General features: G+C 39.7%; 1 protein-coding gene across 1 annotated transcript in view; it reads right to left on the reverse strand.

Annotated features, from left to right (window-relative positions):
- TTC8 (tetratricopeptide repeat domain 8) overlaps nt 1-18,126 on the reverse strand; it is a 43,096-nt gene extending 24,970 nt beyond the window's left edge. Inside the window, exons 1-6 of the mRNA XM_074542505.1 lie at nt 17,734-18,126; nt 10,536-10,565; nt 7,524-7,644; nt 3,267-3,330; nt 2,964-3,123; nt 1,311-1,400 (exon numbers count right to left, since the gene is read on the reverse strand). Of these exons, the coding sequence (XP_074398606.1) occupies nt 1,311-1,400; nt 2,964-3,123; nt 3,267-3,330; nt 7,524-7,644; nt 10,536-10,565; nt 17,734-18,069 (801 nt within the window). The 5' untranslated portion in view covers nt 18,070-18,126. The remainder of the gene's footprint in view (nt 1-1,310; nt 1,401-2,963; nt 3,124-3,266; nt 3,331-7,523; nt 7,645-10,535; nt 10,566-17,733) is intronic.
- Nucleotides 18,127-20,790: the final 2,664 nt, after the last annotated feature.

The raw sequence follows: 20,790 nt of genomic DNA on the forward strand, positions 1-20,790 counted from the left end.
CAGACTATAATGGATTTATAAAAATGTGTCTGCTGGCTGATTGCTGGCAAGGACATAATTGGACAAAAAGCATGCAGTATTTTTTCAGCACTGATAATGAAATGATTTGTAACTGCCTCAAATGTTAGTCTGGAAGTCTTTGATTACCTCACCAAACTAGAAGTTACTATATTTGATACCTATTCCTCTACCTAGTTTGGTTAAGGGGCCAAGGGACAATGATGCAAGCAGTGGGGGAAGGACACAGTGCAATTACACAGGATTTATTTCCTTTGAAAACCACACTGAAATGCAATGGCCTACACCAGTCTAGATCAGGCTTTAATAAGCAATGAAATTTCCTGGTTGCTTATGAAAAACTTTTAACCAAAGTTTTGGACTGGAAGAGATATTTCCACCAGCACATTATCAGATACTGCCAGTTTTCTTAACAGTGTTCACCATTATGTTTCTCAAAATAGGCTAAATTCATAGTGGTTTGTTCACCTTTAGGCTGAGAGCCAAATATAACTCCCTAGGGTGTGTTTGATACCTTGCGCTCCCTAGAAATAATTCCTTGATACACTGTGCAAAATGAGCTGTTGGCCTCAGCCCAACAGCTGTTTTTTATGAACACACTATACACAGAAAACATGTTCAACCATACAGCTAACTGGTTGTGTTGGGAAAAGATTCAACTGAAAGGCAAGATAAATCTCACAACTTTCAACTCCCTGCCACTCGGAGCTGAAACCTCTAAGTTGGGTGGATAACCTGCAAAAACCTCTTCTATTGTCAGATAGTTTCATTGGCTGTCAATCAGATGATCTTAACAGAAAATGAAGAAGTATTCTGAACAAAAAATGGTACCTTTTACATAAAAAGTTTTAACTCATTCCAAAAAAGCAAAGAAAAAATCCAAACATTGTGAACATTTTTAGGCCAGGATTGCCATCTATTTGTACACAGAACCACATTTCCAGGCATTAAGGAAGGTTCTGCTGGTTTTTTGCTCCTGGCTTCTTTTTTATTCTTTTAGTTGGCCTTCATCACTCCTAGACGCACAGCTCAAAATTATTTACCAGTGGAACATTTTTTCCCATATGAATGTTTTCCTAAATTATAATTTCACCATAACCTCTTTAGACATAGCTTCAATTTCAAGTCTGGTAAACACTGTCAAAAGGTGAGTAACACACAATTCTTCTGGAGTTAATATCTAAACCACTATTCATCATTGTTTTTATCTCAAATCCCATGTACAGTTACATCAGAATGATACCAGAAAACATGAAAAAGATATCACAACACTAACTAAAATTGTTACATACCTTTGCCAGTTTGGGTTTCTGAGCATATTTTGTTAAATTCAGTCGAGACAAATTTATGAAAGGGCCATCTGGATTTGTTATCATTGAAGCCTGAGGGGGAAAAAGAAGCTTTTTAAGTGGGAAGATCCCCTACACTTTTCCTGAAGATTTTCAAAATATTATTAGTATACAAAAAACCACCAAAATTCCAAACAAAACATTTGTAGATTCACTGCTCTACTGTGCAGTACCAACTCTTCCTTTTTATTCTCTGTCTATCCCCACTATTTCCATACAGTGCCTAAGCATGTAGCTTGGAAGTTTGGATACATAACCAAAAAAATATTCAAGAAATACTTAGGAAGATTAGTTCTTACCTGCAGTAGTGAGAAGATGCCATTAATGTGATTTTAATATCATAGGGGGAAGGCTAGGGCCAAGTTTATAGATAGTTGGATGGTTGGGGTAAATGTGTAGGGTAGTAACCCTAGAAGGTTGATGAGTAGGAGGAAGATTATGAGGGGTGTTAAAATTAGGGCTCATTTGTGTCCTTTTTTTGTCCAGGGTCATTATTAGTTGTTTTGTAACTAGGTAGATAAACCATTACATACTCATGCTGGTTGCAGTTTATTAATTTTGCCAATAGAATGGGATAAATTAGTATAGACTATTCTCCTTATCTTTCGAAGTGACAGACACTGAATGCTTATCAATTGTTTTGTAGTAGACACTTATGGTGAAATTATGTCACAGTCTTTACATGGCCTTCCATTAATAAAAACTTGTCTCAAGGAGCCTGTGAATTTGGAATTTGTTAGAAACCAGGAAAGTCCTCTGCCCTGGAGGATTCGAGACCCTGATGGGGGGCTCAGAGACCTTGTCACGGAGTCAAAAACACCTGTGCCTTTGATTTTAGCCCAGGGGAAAAAAAAACAAACTACCAACTTTGTATGAAGATGTACAAGCCACAAGAGTTTGAATAGAATGATAGTGAATTTACCACCGGGTGAAAATGTAGAATTTTGGGGTTTTTCGAATGGGGATTCAGGAGGCAAGATGGAGGAATCTGGGCATGTCCAGTCTTTCTCCTTCTTCTTCTTAGCCTCCATCAGCTGCTGTAACAGTGGCACTTTTGGATTGGTTTAGAGTAGAGACAAACTGTCTAACATAGGTGATAGGTACTGGAAAATTATTGTAAATAAAGTACACGTAGTTTTTACTATAAAAAGATAACACCGCCCCAAGGCGGTCAGCGTGCCTCAACCCAACCTGCCAGACAGACGTTGGTGGGTCAGAGAAAGAATGCTTTAGATAAGAAAAAATAAACAACCTTGAGAATGACAGCCAAGGAATTCTGTCTTCTTCTTCGGTCTCAGGGCTGGGAAAAGACTTTCTAGCAGCTTGGGGTCACCTCGACACCAGAGACCCCGTCAGGAATTTATATGAATCCTGGTGAACTTTTGAATTTATGCACATTTCTTTACATAACCAGACTATCAAATGCACAAGAAGTTATATTTTCAAACTCTATTTTGAAAAAAATTTAAAAAACTAAAACCACTCGCTTCCTTCAAACTTGAGTTTAGAGGCAGCTTTAAAGTAAACTGCAGTGTCAGTGTGCCAGATACTGTGACAAGAAATGTTCCACTCAGGGAAGAGAGGCGAGCAACTCACCGTGCCGGGCCTGACGTACCCCCCGGAGGCGCTGGTGATGGGCCGAGCTGTGAGAGCTGTCCGGGGCGTTCGTATCGCCTGCTCCATGGTGCTGGGCCGCCCGCTCTGCGTGCTGGGTCTCACAAACCCTGTGATGGGCCTTCCCGACTGAGTTACGGGCCTGAAGGTGACAAGTACATTATCCTTATGTTAGGTGGTATTTATTGATAGAGAATTTGAACAGTTATACCCAAAGCATTTCATTTTCAGAGTGATTTGTTCATTTTGAACTCAATGCATTTTAAAAAATAAACTATCACATACCTAACAGCTGGGCTGGGGCCTCCACCTTGGCCAGTTCCAGGAAGTTTCAAAGATGTTCCTGGTCCTACAAAATAAGAGCATTTCTCACTTCACTTTGAGATATTACTCCCTTGTCCAGAGGACTTCAAACATGATTGTGTTTTACGATAAACAGTAAGACAGAAATTTCTTTATTCAAACTAAGGGGACAAAGAAGACAAACCCCAAATATTGCATTCTACTACAGACAATTTGAAAGACTCTTGCAAGAAACCTGCCAAACAATGAATGCTGTGAAGGTTTTCTTTCTTTCACCCTCTCCATTCTCTTCTCCATCCCACCTGGGGGGACCAAACAAGTGCCTGTGTGGATTCCTACTGGGATTGACAAATTGTCAAGAAGATCTTAGAAACATCACACAGTGCTAAAGGTAAAAGGTTACTGAAACAATGAGACCAGGCTAACTTGAAATGGTATATTTTCTATCTGGCACCCAGACTTGAGTAAGTAAATCTAAACCTTCACCTACAGAGCAGATGGAGAGTGTTATCTCATGACATTAGACCCTGGTAAGATCCCCATCTACAATTTAGAGCACTGTAGAGTGTGAACTCGTCTATACCCAAAGGTCATCAATGAAAACCAACCTGAACCTACCTGAGCCCAGGCGAACTGATGAAGGGTTCCCCTTTTCACATATTTCTGTTTTGACAGTGGATCATTACTAGTTCCTGCAGGTAGATTTGCATTCACCGTAATTTGATAGGGCAGTTCTAATCTGCTAAGTGAATGTCTATGAGATGATTTTAAATACTCGGTTAAAAGCAACATATAAGATCTATACCTTGCAGTTGCTTCACTGCTTGTTACTATGTAGAGAAAGAAATGAGATTTAAGTTGACACAGACAATTACTGACAAATCATTGTTAGTCATCTACGCATTTTCTATATACTTATGAACTGCTTTTATTGCAAATATTTACAAGAACTGAAGATAAACTGATAGATAGACTTTCTTCTTTTCTCCCCAAAACAAACCGTAAGCAGCCACCTGACTACAGCTGTATTTAAAGTTAAATAATACAAAAGAAGTTATTAACCATGATCTCCTGGGCAAAACCAACTAAGCATGCAATTGGTGCTAAAATAAATTAAAAACTCTCTCTCTTTTCGCTGGACACCCTCAGGATTTCTATTGCTTACTTGCCTTATTTAGTCCTATGAATCTTGAAGTTTTTACTCCATAACAGAAAGGGTGGACAGTTCACTCAGCAGAGTTTCTAACATGGTAACTAGGCACTCTTCAGTGAAATGAGGAAAGTGGCTTTCAACTTTTTAGACTAGCAGACAAATGTATTACTCTTTCCCTTTCTGAACTATTTTTAAAACTATTGCTGTAATATAAAAGAGGCAAGACATTAAAATTCCTTTTTTCAGACATGTTTTTTAATAACTACAATTGTTTTGAGTTTTTGGTGCACTGGGAGAATGATTACAGTTCCTTTGACCTCACCCCAGGCAACTCAGTCCTAACTTGGAGAATTCCCAAGCCAACTAGCTATGAATAGATGTAAAAGGCCACAGCAGTGCATATTGCCATTAGAAGTGTCAGAATTTAAGAGTGAAATTTCAGTAGTTAGTGATGACTGCAGATGATTCCTTTAATTCCCCAGTTAATGAAATAGCTGTGATTATCCATAATACCAATTAGTACAACTTTCTGAAAAATATGCTGTCAAGGTAACACATTTAAACATGATTAGAATATTACCTGAGAAAATTAATGGTGTTAATAGTCCAAAAGTAACATAATGGATTTTTCTGCAAAACAGTGCTCTAGGACATTTTCGTTAATAAACAAGATTGATGGAAAATTAACACAGCAAAATTATAAGAAGAAAGATATCATTACATATGTGTGAAGAGGAACCACAGAAAAGTAGTTTTTTCCCATGGATCCTATATACTTTAGTAATTATTTAATAACTCATGACTGACAGCAAAGTCATAATTAAGAGAGTTTAATCTGGAAACTAAGATAAGGGCAGATGTAAAACTGAAATGGACGTGTAACTGATGCAGAAAGATTTAAACTGCTTAATAGGCAAAGTATAGACAATACCAATTGTAATATGAGAGGTGTGGCTACACAGTTTTATGTTTGGGAACTATGACTTTAGTGGAGGAGGATATCCTGAAACATCTGCCACAATGAAGACCTGAGTCAAGACCAACTATGGCTAACACACTTTTACAGCAAAAGAAAAAGCCCACAAACGGTCAGCATCCATTTTTATTAAGTCAAGTGTACAAGTGGAGTAATCACAGAACCAAAGGATGGTGGAGGTCATATGGTCCAACAATGCTCAAGCAGGGACACCTGAAGCCAGCTGCCCAGGACCTTATTTAGATGGTTTCTGGATAGCTCTAAGGAGGCAGATTCCACATTCTCCATGGGAAGCCTGTGCCAGTTCTCAGTCACCCTCATAGTTAAAAATAAATGTTTCCTGATGTTCAGAAGAAACCTCCTGAGCTTAAGTTTGTGCCCACTGCCTCTGGTCCTGTCCCTAGACACCACTGACTCTGCTGTCCTTGCACTCTGTTCAGTGATTTCTGTGCTTACCTTTTATGTAAAAGTGCAACATTTGAACACCTCAGAAGTATAAAGAAAGTAAAATCAAGGTCTAGAAGAAAAACATGTTTTCTGCACTTGAGTGGATCATTGTTTGGTTTGGTGACTACGAATGACAAATGGATAAATAGAAAGGTTTAAGAAAAGACTTTCAAGACTCAACTCAAAAATTAAAATATATAGCTCAGAATGAGAAGGTTGTTCAGCTTATCAAAGAAAAGATCACTGAATGATTTAATGACAGATTTACCTACTTACTTGGAAAATATACCTTTGAAAATAACTTTGTATCAGGCATAAAATGTTCACAAAGAAGCAACAGGTGGAGTTACAGTTAATAGTTCCCACTAAAGATATGGCACACTGATAAAATCTATTAAATTTAATAATTTACAAAAGACTGCAGGGAGTTCTCTATCTTTGGAAAGTTCTTATACTTTCTGAAAAATTATATACTAGTTCAGGCACATCTAGCAGATTTGAAGCACAAATAGCCAAGTCTTATCTCAATGATACAGAAGTGGAGGCTACACTATTGTAATAATTTTCTTTGGTTTTGAAATCTGTGACACACTATCCAGAAGGTCACCTTTTTTTCAGCTTCAACATAGCATGAATATATTTTTCCAGAATGCCTTATTTCTAAACAATATTCATCAAATTATTTTTCTTGGAAGATAATCTCTACCACAGGGGACACAAAATCAAATTAAACTCCAGATTTTATTACTATGGAATTTTAAGACAGATATCCATAATTAGTTGATCACAATGTATAAACACATCTTCAGTACTGCTTGACTGTGACTGAGCATGTAATGAAAATTTTAAAAACTGTAACAAGATAGATATGCAATTACCTACATCCATACAGACAAGAAAAGCTTTTAACACTTTAAGTGTCAGTTTGGTCTATGTTCAGTTCTTCCCTTGAATTTCTTGACATGGTACATGGTCGAGAGCTACGCTTAATGAGTTACATAAAAACTTCCACGTGAACTGTACTAAAGAAACAGAGAAAAATATAAATACTGCCAAAAAAGTAGTGGAAGACAACTAATTATTGTCCACTTGAAAGCCAATTGACGAAGCTGAAAAATAATTGCATAGAAGAAACAATGTCAGAGCTGAAGAACTGCTTGGTGAAGGAAGAGAAAAATTAAGTAGAGAAAAGCAGAAGAAAGAAAATCAGTTCAGATAATGTTGGCAGGACATTATGCCAAAAGGTGGTATCTGACTGTTGTCTACACTACAGGCATATGGATAAAATTCACAGTACACCAAGAACAGATTTTTTCTCTAGTTTCCCACAATGCCTAAAGAAGCCAGTAAGGAGTAAAAGAAATCAACATATTGGTGGAAAAATCAAGTAACCACTTGCATCCTCACTACATTTCCTCAAATGTAAAGGAAAAGCTGATGAAACACAATTGAGCATGGTCTGAACTCTCGTCTGAATGGCCTAAGTACTACATCAAGAACACACAGTGGATCTCAACATTGCCATAAAACGATCTAAAATGCTTTTTTTACCAATACGAAATGCTGTATCAGGTCACCTCAGTTTGTTCAATTCTAGATGACAAAAGAGATGGCCCGAAGAGCTCTTGTTGAATCAATGTATTGAAGTGAAAGTCAATCTTACGTGCAACTTGAGCAATGGCATTTTCATCCAGGATGATCTCTGCGATTCCTTCTTGATCCATATCAATTTCATCCACATACACCATTTCTGTCAAAGCCCGTGTCTTCAGGTTCCAGGCAGCCTGAATAAGGATAAGTAAAAAGTAAAATGTCTTCAAGACACTAAGTAAATAATCTAATCAGCAATTTTATAATTTCTTTATTATTCACTTCACAGCTTTATTAGGCCTGAATAAGGTATTGACTTAAAACAGCTGAGTATATCCATCTGTCTGATGGAGGTATAAAAGGAGACTAAGTCCTTTGTTCAAAGCATCAGCTGTAAAACACTGTATAAATATACACCCCAGGCATTTCAGATTATGAGAGCATTGAAATCCATTTTAGTGACCTGAACTGACAAATTACTATACTGTATGTCTTGGAGGATAATCTGAGCAGCATGGAAAGGCAAGCATAACTCCAGCCTATGTGACAAGCTTAGTGTAGACTGTGAAGACACCAAATCGGTGGGGAGAAAAAAGAAAACAAGAAAAATCAATAGCAGCCATATAGAAATACCAACAAAGGTATTACGCAGGTATAAGTGCAGGTCCAACCACTTTGATAATTTGATATGCTTGTAATGTACTCATAGAACTGGCATGATATAGGAAGTCACAAGACCAATCCCTGATCTTCCATCAGATATTGAACAGATGTTTTTATCCAGAGTAAAAATCACTGCCAAAATAATTAGATTTTGCTTCCTTTCTAACACGGAGTACAGCAATCTGGTGGAAAAGCATATTAATATTGGCTAAGGAGACCTTTCAAAATAGAAACAGACTGTCTTAACAGAAATAAAGGTCAAACACATGGAAATGTTTGTTCCTTAAGGAAGAGGTATGAGAAGATCTGAAACTCAAGTTTATTTAATAATTTAAGTAATCATTTAATAAGACATTTTTCATTCACTCTGTCATTTCCTCTAGACTTTCCTTATACTTCTATGCAAAGTTGTGTCAATCAAAAAGAAAGCGTATCTAAAGATGCTGAAATATTTAACTATTCTTTTAAAAAGTGCTTTCTTCCAAGCAGAAGGAGGACGTCAGCCAGCTGATTCAACCACAATTGGAAATTTTTGTTCAAGAATGAAGAAAAGAGAATTCAGAAGGATGATCTGAATCTAGGCCAGACAGTCATAATCCACATTTGTTTTATTTTCTCTTAGTTTATTCTTATGTAGTAGGATGACAGCCTTTAAGTAATTTTGAGATTTCTGTTAGATGTTCAACACCTTTTACAGCTTTTCATTATTCTATGAAGTATTTAGTTTGTTGAATTTTTAATACCTTGATGCTACTCTGTTCTTTTCAAAGACATGTACATCTGCAGTCAACATGACCATGTCTCTACAGGTAATATTCTCCAATTAGAACTCTTGCATAGCCAAGCACAGGCTAATTTCTTACTAGAAATAAGAAAACCTGCCCATAGTAATGATCTTTTCCTGGAAATCGGAAGTAGTAACTCCTCTACACTAATTGCTAAAACTTAGGTCAGTTCTTTACATAGGCATAAGTGTATTATTGTAATTTTTCCACTAACTAACATGTGAAAATGTGTTTTTAAAATCAACATGTCTCTTTGTCATTACTAGGCAAATATCTGCCATAAAAAATAGATTCCTTAGGCATCCCTTCCAGTGTAAAGCTCCTAGTCCAAGGCCTCACAGCCAACAAAAAATTCAAATATCACACAGTAGTCCTTAATTAAACATCTGTTTGTAGATTACAGATTATCTGCTTTCTCTTTGTGGGACTGATAATTTTGTATTTTGTGATAAGCACCATGTCTGGAGCTTATGAAGATAAACTACATTTTTATAAAAAGGCATTTATATGATAGGAAAAGGAAAGGGGAGCTAATTTCTGATGACCCACATATTCACAACATAACAAATTTAGCTTGCTTAACTCATAATCAGAACAAAATTTACAATACCTAATAGCAATTAAAGAGGTACAGAAATGTGATGCAGTATATAAGTATACAGTATACAGCATGTAAGTCTAAATTCCAGAAAGAGAAGTGACAGAGTGTTTTTCACTCAGTTTTTGTGAAGTTTGTAACTGAATCAAGTATTTTCTTCTTGATCCTGAAGAGTACAAAAACCAAATTAAAAATATAGACTTTGTTTTCTCTGAACATGGTAACATACTTTTTCAAGAGCTTGTATTCCCCAATAATCCTTTCTATTATAATAAATTTTATTCCATACACAATGAAAACCCCAGAACACAACTACATTGTGAAGGGTAATAATTACATTCAAGAAGATATCCAGCAGTGTTGCAGTGAAACCATTCTCCATGTAAACAACCTGCATGAATTCATGGAGTAAAGACCTTTAAAATATGTTATGGAGCTGTATTTAAAAATGCCATTTCACATTGCATTTAATCTCTTCTGACTGTAGGCTGGAGCCAAGAGATGCCATCACCTGCCCAATGCTATTCTTGCCATTGCAATAATCTAGAGGTAATGTGGGCAGAGGGAAAATTAATTAATTACTCTCAGTCTTCCATCACTTATGCAAATCATCATCATGCACCTACAAGGCTACTGGACTGCACAAGGCAAGCAGTGAGCCGGAGCTGCAAGAGCAGGAAGAGCATGGGTAGGGGCTCACCATTCCATGCATTAAATAAAATGGCACATTTTCTTCCTAATCTCATCTGCAGATGAAGGTCATTCAGTTCAAGGTAGATTCAATTTAGCTTTTAGAAAGCACTGAACTGCTGAAAAAAGATATAGGAAAAATATGAGAGAAATAAAATTCTATCAAATATAAAAGCTGCCTGTTCAAAATATCAAAAATCTTCCCTTTATCAAAAGTAATGCCTTACCAATAACAACAACAAAAAAACTATGCTATTGAGGACATAACTACAAACAAGTATTATTCAGAGTATTAGAAATTCTTCCCAATGATTGCATCTAATGATTGAATTAATGGAAAGAACTTTACCTGAAACACAGTGTATTCAGAATCAAGCTCCTGTAAAGAGAGAAAATAGAAACTAAGGAATGGAAATGCCAAATAATAAAAACAACAATAAAAGTGTATTCATACTCCGTGACGACCTCATTCTGCACATTTTCTCTCTGACACATATATCCAGATTTCCATTTTAGTACACTATCTCAACTTACACACGTTATGAAGCTAATCAATGTTTTGCACAATGAAAGTAAATTTGCAGTAAGTGTATCTTTTTGACACCTTTGCTTTCTTGCTTCTGCTGAATCTAGCCAAATCTTAGATTAACATGCAAGCATTATGAAGCTGAAAAATGATAGATTAAAATAAAATGAACTTGGAAGATGTATGCACATCTCCTAAAAATTAACCAGATTATTACACCATCATCTTTAGAATGCCTACTTAATAAAATCCATTTTTGCACACTTTTTTCAGCTGCTGCTGGTGATCACAATGACACCACTCAAGAAAACAAAAGAAAATTCTACGGCTTTTTCATGGTACTTTTATGATTAAAATGATGTATTCATTGCACTTAGACAGTAATATTGTAAGTGGAATAAATGTCAAACGAACAGCCTATTGCACAACCCAAAAAAACCAAAAGAAAAGCTACCAGATGAAGTTTACTGTAAGTAAAAAAGCTGAAACTTGCATCTACTTGAAAACTTCTAGTAAAATTGAGTAAATACTGACAGGAAAAAAATTTAGGTTTATCACCAATTAATGTGTAATTATCATGTCTACATAATATTTAAACTACTCTTCACTTCCAGGGACTGGGGATTAGTTTTTCCTAATGTATTACTTTAGCTTTGGACAAGGAAGGTGGGAGATGAATGTTACTTTCTCTAAATCACTGTTTCGTAGTGTCAGATCACTTCTGCTCCTAGAGGTAGTGAAAAATTTCTTGCATATCTGGTATTGTATAAATCTATCACAGTTAAACCAACTGTATCGGACTGAATACACAATCTTCAAGCAATTCAGACTATAAAGGGACTTCTGAAAGTGTCTCTAGTCCAAAGCCCTCAAGGCAAGACTGATCTTGTTGAGATTGCTCAAGATCCAATTGGATCTTGAAAACTTTCAAGGATGGAGGCTGCACAGTGCCGCTGGGCAACCTGTTTGCCTGCTGACTATCCCTACAGAGAAATGTTTTCCTCCATACCAAGCCAAAGCCTCCTTCACTTCCCTGCACCATTGCAAGTGGTCCCTGGCTCCATTTTCTTGATAACCTCCTTGTATGCATCAGTATCAGAGACTGCTATTAGATGACACCGATGTCTTCCCCCAGCTCAAGCACTGTCCTGGTGCTGTTTGCTTTGCAGCCAAGACACAGAGCTGGCTTCTGCCCACCAGGAGAATGGCAATGTCAAAATCATCCCTCTGTAGTATGAAGCATGGTCTGCTTCTTCCAATTTGAACATTTTTACTCAGTACATTCTATGACAGCAGGGACCCAGAATACTGGTGAAGGACATCTTCCTTCTGTACTGTATTGGAATTTGTGGCCTTTAAAGGATTGTATTTGGAACCAAAAAGTTGCTCACTGCTGTTAGAATGCATAACACATCTTGCACATTGAGTACTCTATGGAACTGAACATTATTCAGGGATTAATCTCAGTTTACTGTGATGTACCTGGGCCTGACTAAGGCACTGAAACTGGCTTTGCATTTCAGTTGAATGATTAAATGAACTACTACAATTCTTTTATGTATAGCATTTTTTTTCTAAAAAAACCAAACTATTCAGCTTTCTAAGTAATAAAGGATATTGGGATATTTCAGCTTACATTTTGTTCACCCCATTGTGTCTGAGCACTACAGCCCATATGAAGATGGTTTTAAGAACAGTAGGAGGTCTTCCATACCATATGTGCTACAGTAACTAATGAGGACAAGTTTGGAATATTATGTCAACACTGATACAAAAATGCCTTGATGTTACAGATGTGTATCTTACTTTAGGCATTGTTCATTACTTTCAAAAATAATTTAAAAATCAAATTAATTTGCTTATGTAGGAGCCCTTATATTACAATAAAATTCAGAAATTACATCCCTCATGATTTTGGCAAAAAAGTAGATTTGATCAATAATATTAAAACCATTGCATTCTCATAACTGTAGGTAACAGTATGTATTGTTCACACATACTAACACATTGTTTCAGTTTTTGACAAGAAATAACTTTAGATTTTAAATAACTCTCAAGCAGATAACTGGATCCTCAAATTAAGCAAAAGTGTGGAATAACAAAAATTACATTAGAATATAACATATTTTAACATGGGTGGATCCAGCAGCTGCTACACATGCAAATAATCCACAGGAACTAGATTTTGAGAGGATTAACAAATAGCATTGCCCTGTAAGCTTGTCTCTCAAAACAAAAGCTCAAATTTACTTATCATTTACACATATAAAGCTGCCTTGAAAGTAAAAAGATTGTAAAACTAATGAAGGAACTATTTAATCCAGATCCCTAAATCCACTGAGGGCACTTTAACATTAAAATGTAAAGTCAGTTTATGTGAATACCAAAAATACTTAGAATAATGAAGTTTTTTGACGCTTACAGCCTGAAAGAGGGAATATATTACATACCTTGTATTAGAATAAGGCTTCACTCTACAATTAGTTTTAGGTAAGTACAATTTAATACATGCAAAATATTAAAATCATTATATTCTGAAAATGCTCTTCAAATGATTAAGAGCAGAAACACAGAAAAAAAACCCCAAACCTTTATCCAGGAACAGTGACTTCACTCTCAGTGTTACTATTTTTGTGCATAAACTTACAGTCTTTTGCACCAGCAAGTGATTTCAGTTGAAGATGCTTTTTCAAATCAAGTTCAATGCCCATAAACATAACCATGATAACTTCATTATGATGTTACAAAAACAAGTATGCAAATTATAGCAGCTGAAAATTCAACATGGGAGAAGAAAGGATGAATGAACAAAAGCAAATCCTCACGGAAGACCATTAATTAAGTTAAAGGAACAACATCCACTATATATCTATTAATTGTATCAGGCAATTTTTTTCTATTGTTAAACTAGAGCAGGCCTCATACATGGGTTCTGTTTATTGCCTTGAATCCTACATATGGAACACAAAGAGTAATCAGATTAGGTGACTAATCAGGATGATCAACAGAGACAGTCCTGGATTGTATTTCCTCTAGGTCATGCTATTACTATAAACACAGAAGGCAAGGCCTGTTTGCTTACAATAGGAAATAATTAGACTGAACACCAGTATTTTACATGTTTCTATGACCAAATACCAGTCACACGAAATAGTTTTTATTTATCCTGAGATAATACAGAAGTGAATTCCACAAATACAATTTATATTTCTAATTCTTAAATTAAGACGTGCACAGGATATTTTATAGAAAAAAATTAATCTTCCATAAGATGTAACCCAGTAGCAGCTAATTATTCTTCTATCACAATGTTATTTTCTATGTACTCTTCATGAAAACTTCATTGATTTTGTTGTTGTGCCCTTTAAGAATTCAAGATTTATAATGGCACAGCATTTGATACTGCTATGTAAGAAAATTTCTGATTCATGCCTAGTTAGCTAAAAGGTCAACAAAGTACTTTAAAAACCTCCTAGGGCTTACTGCATCTGGTGACAGGGTTCAAAGAGAGTTCTGCACCAATTAAGACAGCCTCTAAATGTATGAAAATGTGACTATTGACTGGATCATCACTAAACTTATTTTTAAGGTCTTTATATCATCATTTGCCCAGTTCTTGAAGGAGAACTTATCATCATTATTATACTTGTGATCCAAACATATCCTGAATACTGTATGCCATATGTACAGGGAGTGGTAAATCAAGACATAGGTCAAGAAAATTCCTTACTACATTTTAAAGTGTAGTGGCAAAAATGCACCAACTTCTAAGGCTATTGTAAAAAGCTGGTTTCAGCAGCCCATAGCTCTAGGACACTGCTGCAGATGCAATGGAGCAGGAGTGGTGCTACCACTTAGCAGACAAGAAGGGAAAAAAGTGCAGGCTTTCACACAGGAAAGGCCATCTCTTTCAGGCATGAAAACACTTTCCAGCTGGGCAATGTTGGTCTCTTCCTTTACTCACTTGCTGTTACATTCCATGTCTGAGAAGGGAGAAGGCCAGTTGTCTGAGCATGAAAAAGCCCTGACCTGTAAGAGTAACTGTTTAACTCCACCTGGGCATGTCTTTAAAGGACACCACCTCCTGTAGCTGAAATTGTATCCTAACCCATGCTGTTCAAAGAAGTGAGTCCCTGAACAGTGACAGAGGCTACTGCTCCTCCAAGAACCCTCTTTGCCTGGTTGCAGAGGTTGGGGAGCACATGCTTAGCAGAATATGGGACAAGAGGATAAGAACAGATGGCACAGCGATTAAAGCTGTTGAGTATTCCTCATGCTGCACAGCAGCTCACTTAATCCAAACTTTCTGCAAGTGTTGTCATTCGTCTGTCTGTTTTCCGGTGCCCAACATGACATAAAATACCATTTTAAGCACAGAGTAGAAATGCACTTGTCTTTACATTCCCATGTTGGGATCACAGATTGAAAAATGTTTTACTCATTAAAAACTTTATAAATTAAGAGCAACAGAAGCATCTTGATATTTACAACTCTTATTTACTGTTATTTGGGCTATTTCAAGTGTTTGTTTTACAAATCAAGGGTTGTCCTTCTATATTGTCATGGTTTGACCAGGAAGAAGTTGGGAATTCTGGGAAGCTGTGGTCAAACCAATGAAGGTTTTGGGTTTGAGACTGGCGTCCGGTGTGGCCAGTGGGTTTTGGACACACCTCCGAGAATACACAGGGGTTAAAAGCAAGGCACTGCCCTGGCACTTCCTCTTTGGACATCGTCGGCCGAGGAGTTCAGACCTCTCTCCCTCGCCCGGCCCGCTGCTGCTGGGCGGGGGAGGGGCCAGCCACGTGGTAGGCCCAGGGCCTGGACAGAAATGGGGTTGAGGGGGCTTCGGGGGGGCTCCAAGGATGGAAGGGTGGGGGAGCCCCAAGAGACATCGAGCCCTCGAGCAGCCAGCCCCCCTTCCCCCCCCCAGGAGAGCAGCCAGCGAGAAGGGGGAGGAAGACTGCCCGGCCGCAGCGGCAGCGTGTGGGCAGCATGCGTGGGAGCCGTTCCGGGACCGACAGACAGAGACTGAAAACTTTTAACCCTTTCCTGCATGATTGGGGCCTTGTGAAAATGCTAATCCTCCTCGAAGCTGAATAAGAAGGGAGATGAGAGATGATATGAGATAAGGACCTTGGCCCGGAGTTTGTGGAGATGATTGGATGGGGAGAGATGATTTGGAGTGGCCTTTGGGCTGGACGTTTTCTTGTAGCCATGGACTCAGTTGTTCCTGTGACACAGACTGCATTTAGGGGGAGGCAGTGCCTCAAAACCAGGAGGGTTCATTTGTGAGGACCCCCCGGCCCCAGGGGGTTGGAAATATATGGGGGGGACAGTTGTCCCAAAAGCAGAGACTGTGCCTTTTTGGAGTGAGACAAGGCATCCTTGAAAGACCACCCTAAAAGCAGCTCTGGCCATGTCTCAGTGGTGAGAGCACTGAGCATGGAAGGAACATGTCACAAGCGGCAGAAATGGACTTTCCGGGCGGTGCCAAAGTGACAAAGAAGCATCCGGGATTTCACTGTTTCCAGGAAAAGCCTATGGAACAAGAAGGACTCCTTTTCCTCTCCATGAACTGCAGTTTGAGTATACTAACGTGTGGGGCCAAGGCTGGGCAGTTGGTATTTTTGAGAGAATGTATTGGATTGGGAAAGTCAGGGAGTGGGGAGGAGGAAAAGTGGTTTTTGTAAGGTTTTCAATTTCTTTTTCTTTTCCTTATAGTCTTTCCTATTTTTTCCTGTAGTTTTAGGTAATAAAGTGTTATTTATGTTTAAGTTGGAGCCTGTTTTGCTTATTCCTGGTCACATCTCACAGCAGACACCAGGGTGAGGCATTTTCATGGGGGCACTGGCTCTGTGCCAGGCTCAAACCATGACATATATGCAAAAGTTTATATATAAAGACCCAATAATATATATACATATAAATAATACAGCACTAGCATGGAACAATGCTAGTCCCATACTAACAATACTGAGTCCCATTTAGGGATCAGGAATAATGTTCTTGGAATACTTTCTCCACTAAAAATGTCTCTGCTGATGGCTCCTTGGTGGTGCCTTACAGTGTAAAACATAAAAAAAGAATCTTTTCAATATCTATCCTAAATCAGTTCAAACAATTACTGGGCTTTATATTTACACTATTGTGTGACCATGCAGCTTTCTTTAAAGGCTTGTCCTTTGTGACAAAAAGAACTGCATTCAAGATTCTTTAAACATCTGTCTGTAGGACGCTTTGAGACTAAGAAGTTTACAGTAAAGTGTTTAAGATGAAGAGTGTTCAATTACTCTTTTTAAAATATGGCAAAGAAAATGTTTACATGCTTGCAAATATTAATCCAGAAACAACTTTCCCAAATCCTTTACTCTTACAGAAGGGTGGGAAAATATGTAGATATTGAAAAACATGTCCTACGTTTCCAGAGACTCTGCAGCTGGAAAAAGAGCAGAGAGAGGTAAGCAAATGCCTCCTGTCCCAAGGTAGGGCTCGTAGGTGAGCTGAGCTAAAATGGTATCTCTTAATCTTATGTGATTTGGTCCACACAGCAGCGATGATATCTAAACAGCAGTATAAAATCAACAGGAACATCCCTAGCAGACCTGATTTTTAATCTCAGCTTGTCTCTCTTTAACTCCCCAAAATGCTGAGTGGGTTAAAGTTCTCAGCATTTGGAAGAGCCTGGCCCCCGGCAGTCACGGCAGCTCTCCGGCGGCGCCCGCAGCACCGCTCCCCCTCCCAGCGCTGGCGCCGGGCCGGGCCGGGCCGGGGGGGCTCCCCCGGGGCGTGTCTGAGGCGGAGCCGCAGCGCCGGCGCCGGGAGACGGAGAGTGGAGGGGCGGCGCTGCCCGGCCTCTGCCCCGGGAGCTTGGCGCGGCCCAGCGCTCCTGCCTCGCTGCCGGGCGGCACCCGGCCCCGCCGGCGGCTGCAGCAGGCGCAGCGGCTCCCGGGGCGCCGAGGCAGCCGGGACGCGGCCGCTCCGCCCCTCACCGCCGCCTCCCGCCGCGGCCCGGCCCCGCTACCTGCTCGCCGGGCGGCCTCTCCAGAATCTGCGAGCAGACATCCGAGCACTCCCGGAACTTCCTCCGCCTGAAGTAGCTCCAGGCCTGGTACAGCGGCTCCAGCCCCATCTCGCCGGCGGGAGCACCGCAGGAGCTCCGGCCGGGCGCCGGCGCCGAGCGGGGCCGCGTTGCCGCCGAGCGGGGCCGCGCTGGTGCCGCCGCGGAGCCGCCGGGCCCCGCCTCGGCCGGCTGGGGCGGAGCGCCGGGGCCGCGGGGGAGGCGGCTCTGGGCGGACAACGGGGCCCTGCCGGTCCCGGCCGGCTGCCCGACGGTAGGGAACGGAGCTCTCCCGGGCATGGAGCTGCGGCCCCGCTCTGGGCGGACAACGGGGCCCTGCCGGTCCCGGCCCTGCCACCCCGGGCACGGAGCTCTTGGCCGAGCCCCGCCCTGCCAGCGCCTCTCGTGCGCTTGTTACATTGGTGACTGAACGCAGAGTTTGATCTGTGATAGTGGCATCAGTAGACTTCCAATAACCAACTATTCTTGACTGTTGTCATTTTCTGTCCTGTTATCTAGAGGAGTTAGAATAAATGCCTAAGCAATAATAGTACAGTCCATTAATCCATATTTGGGTAAAATGTCCTTTAGAGCCGTGGTTGAGTAACGTACAGATAGCTGTGAACAACAGTTTTCAGTCTTGCAGACTATCAGTTCCTTTAGTTCATTAGTTTTTGCAAGGATATTATCAGACAGGTATTTAGAGTTTTGAAAGTTAGAATACAATTGCTCCTAGGTTATATGTACTATAAAATGGTTATTGCAACCATCAACTGAAGTAAAATTAAAAATGCCTAGGTATGCTTGGACTGGTAGTGGCATTTGTGGTGTGAAAATCTTTGAGGGATGAACACTAACAAGATTGATAAAATCATATTGTTGCCATTTAAAGAGATCATTCTGGTTTTATTGCTTTTGTCTCACCTAAACTACCAATTTGTCCAAGATGCATGAAATTAATACCTAGGCTAACAAGATCAATGTCAGGTATAAAGAGAAGCAGAAGTGGCAGTCCCAGGACTATCACTTATTCAAATATGGGACTGAGTGGCTTGAATTGAAGTAGCAGTTATAGACAGCTTTGCTTTGGTTGTCCTGTGAACAGTGCACAGGTCTATTGGGTCTGCCTTTGCGTGAGAGCCCATACAAGTGGCTTCTGTGACAAACTGCTGGAAGATTCCCCTATGCCCAGTTGGCCAAGCCAAATGATGGTAGAACCTCTGGGATAACAATTTAAAAAGGGGAGAAAAGCCTGCACAACTGCAGCTCAAGTCAGGACTGGGAATATGTGAAACAGCTATGAAGGCATCAAGGTCAGTGAAGAAGAAGGGGAAGCAGTGCTGCAGACACCAGAGCAGGGATCCTGCAGCCTGTGGTGAAGACCCTGGTGAGGCAGCTGTGTCCCTGCAGCCCATGGGAGACCACGGGGGAGCAGGGGATGTTTGAAGGAAGCAGGTGGCTGCTCAAAAGAAGCTGTGAGCCCATGTAAAGGTCATACTCTTCCAAAGTCAGATGGGTAGATGCTGCTGCGTAGCTTCTCAGCAAAAGGAAGGGGGAAGATGGTTCTGCAGCAATTTTTGTTTGTTATGCTGCTGGGGAGGGTGTTCATTGCACTTAGTGATCAAGCTGAACTAATGTTGTCCTGTGGCAGCAATTAGATCAAGATGCATCTTCAGCTTTTGTACAATGAGATTTTTGCAGTGTTGCAAATGACAAGAAAATCAATTTTCCTCCTTTCCAACCACCCCCTGCAAAGGGTTTTTGTTCTCTGTTTGATTGCAGATAAGGAGGGTTGTTTCAGTTTCTACATGATATATGAAGTCAGAAAAGGTATTGGCACACAAGTCATCCTTTGCATATAATCTCTGAAGTCGTTTTCACTGGTAATACTGCTTTTCCCTTCCTGTGTGGTGGAGTATTCTGAGCTTTCTAATATGGGGATTCTCATTTATATTGATCACTGAAATCCCCAAATTTGAACTTCTAACCAGTATTTTCTCCAAATATTAATCTCTGTTGGTGGCCACATTCCACTTCTCTAGCTTACTAAAATCCTGGAATACAACACAGAGAGTCCCTGTGGCTGTCTTTGTGTTCTTTGTAGATCCCTGTATGTTAGTCCCCCTCCAGTGTAACTGCATGGAAGATAGCCAGCCAGGAATTATATTCAGGTCCTTCTGGAACAAGCTGCTCCAGTGTGGGTCCCCCATGGGGGTCACAAGTCCTAACATGAACCTGTTCCAGCTTCTCTCTCCATAAGGCCATGGGTCCTGCAAGGAGCCTGTCCCAGCACAGGTTTGCCATGTGGCTGGACGTGTTATCTATCACAACACAGCTTTTCAGTGGCTAATTTTGTGGGAAGTTCAACAAAATTAATTTGGGGAATTACACCTGAGATGTACCTGATTTGTAGGAGAAGAACAAATTGTAATTTTCCTGTTTAACATTAACAGAAAAGAAAATCAGAATTTGGTAATAGCAGCATCCTGGGAGAGATTGTCTAGGTGGAAAAATGTTTCGCCATGCAAAATGTTACAAGTAGTGTCTGTGTGATATTATGAAGGATGGAATTTGCCTTGCTATAGTGCAATATAGGCTTGTCTGCATTTTTTCACCAAAAGTTTTGTAAGTCTAGTGGTTAGTCCTTTCCATTAACTTAGATAAAAATGCTTAATTGATCATAACAGTCAAATGTTCTCCAACTGTAATGAATTCCTCCATGTTTACTGAGTCAGTGCTATATTGGGACAATGATGGGTATGTGACATAGCTACACAAATCACCAGGGTTTATTAAAGAAAAGTCATGTGCTTGTCTTGTATAACTGTGCACATTCATTGTATTAGAGGTGACCTGACCTTGGCTGGGATGTTTTGAGTGACTGTTGTCATCCTCTGTGAATGGACAGGAAATTTAGCGGTGCTGCTTTATTTGCAGCTTGAGTATTGTGATGGTATCACTGTCACATAGGTAATTTGAACCTCAGCTTCATTTATTTGAACTACGAACAAAAAATTCAAA

Source organism: Zonotrichia albicollis, chromosome 6 (genome assembly GCF_047830755.1).
Source record: "Zonotrichia albicollis isolate bZonAlb1 chromosome 6, bZonAlb1.hap1, whole genome shotgun sequence".
Taxonomy (NCBI): Eukaryota; Metazoa; Chordata; class Aves; order Passeriformes; family Passerellidae; genus Zonotrichia; species Zonotrichia albicollis.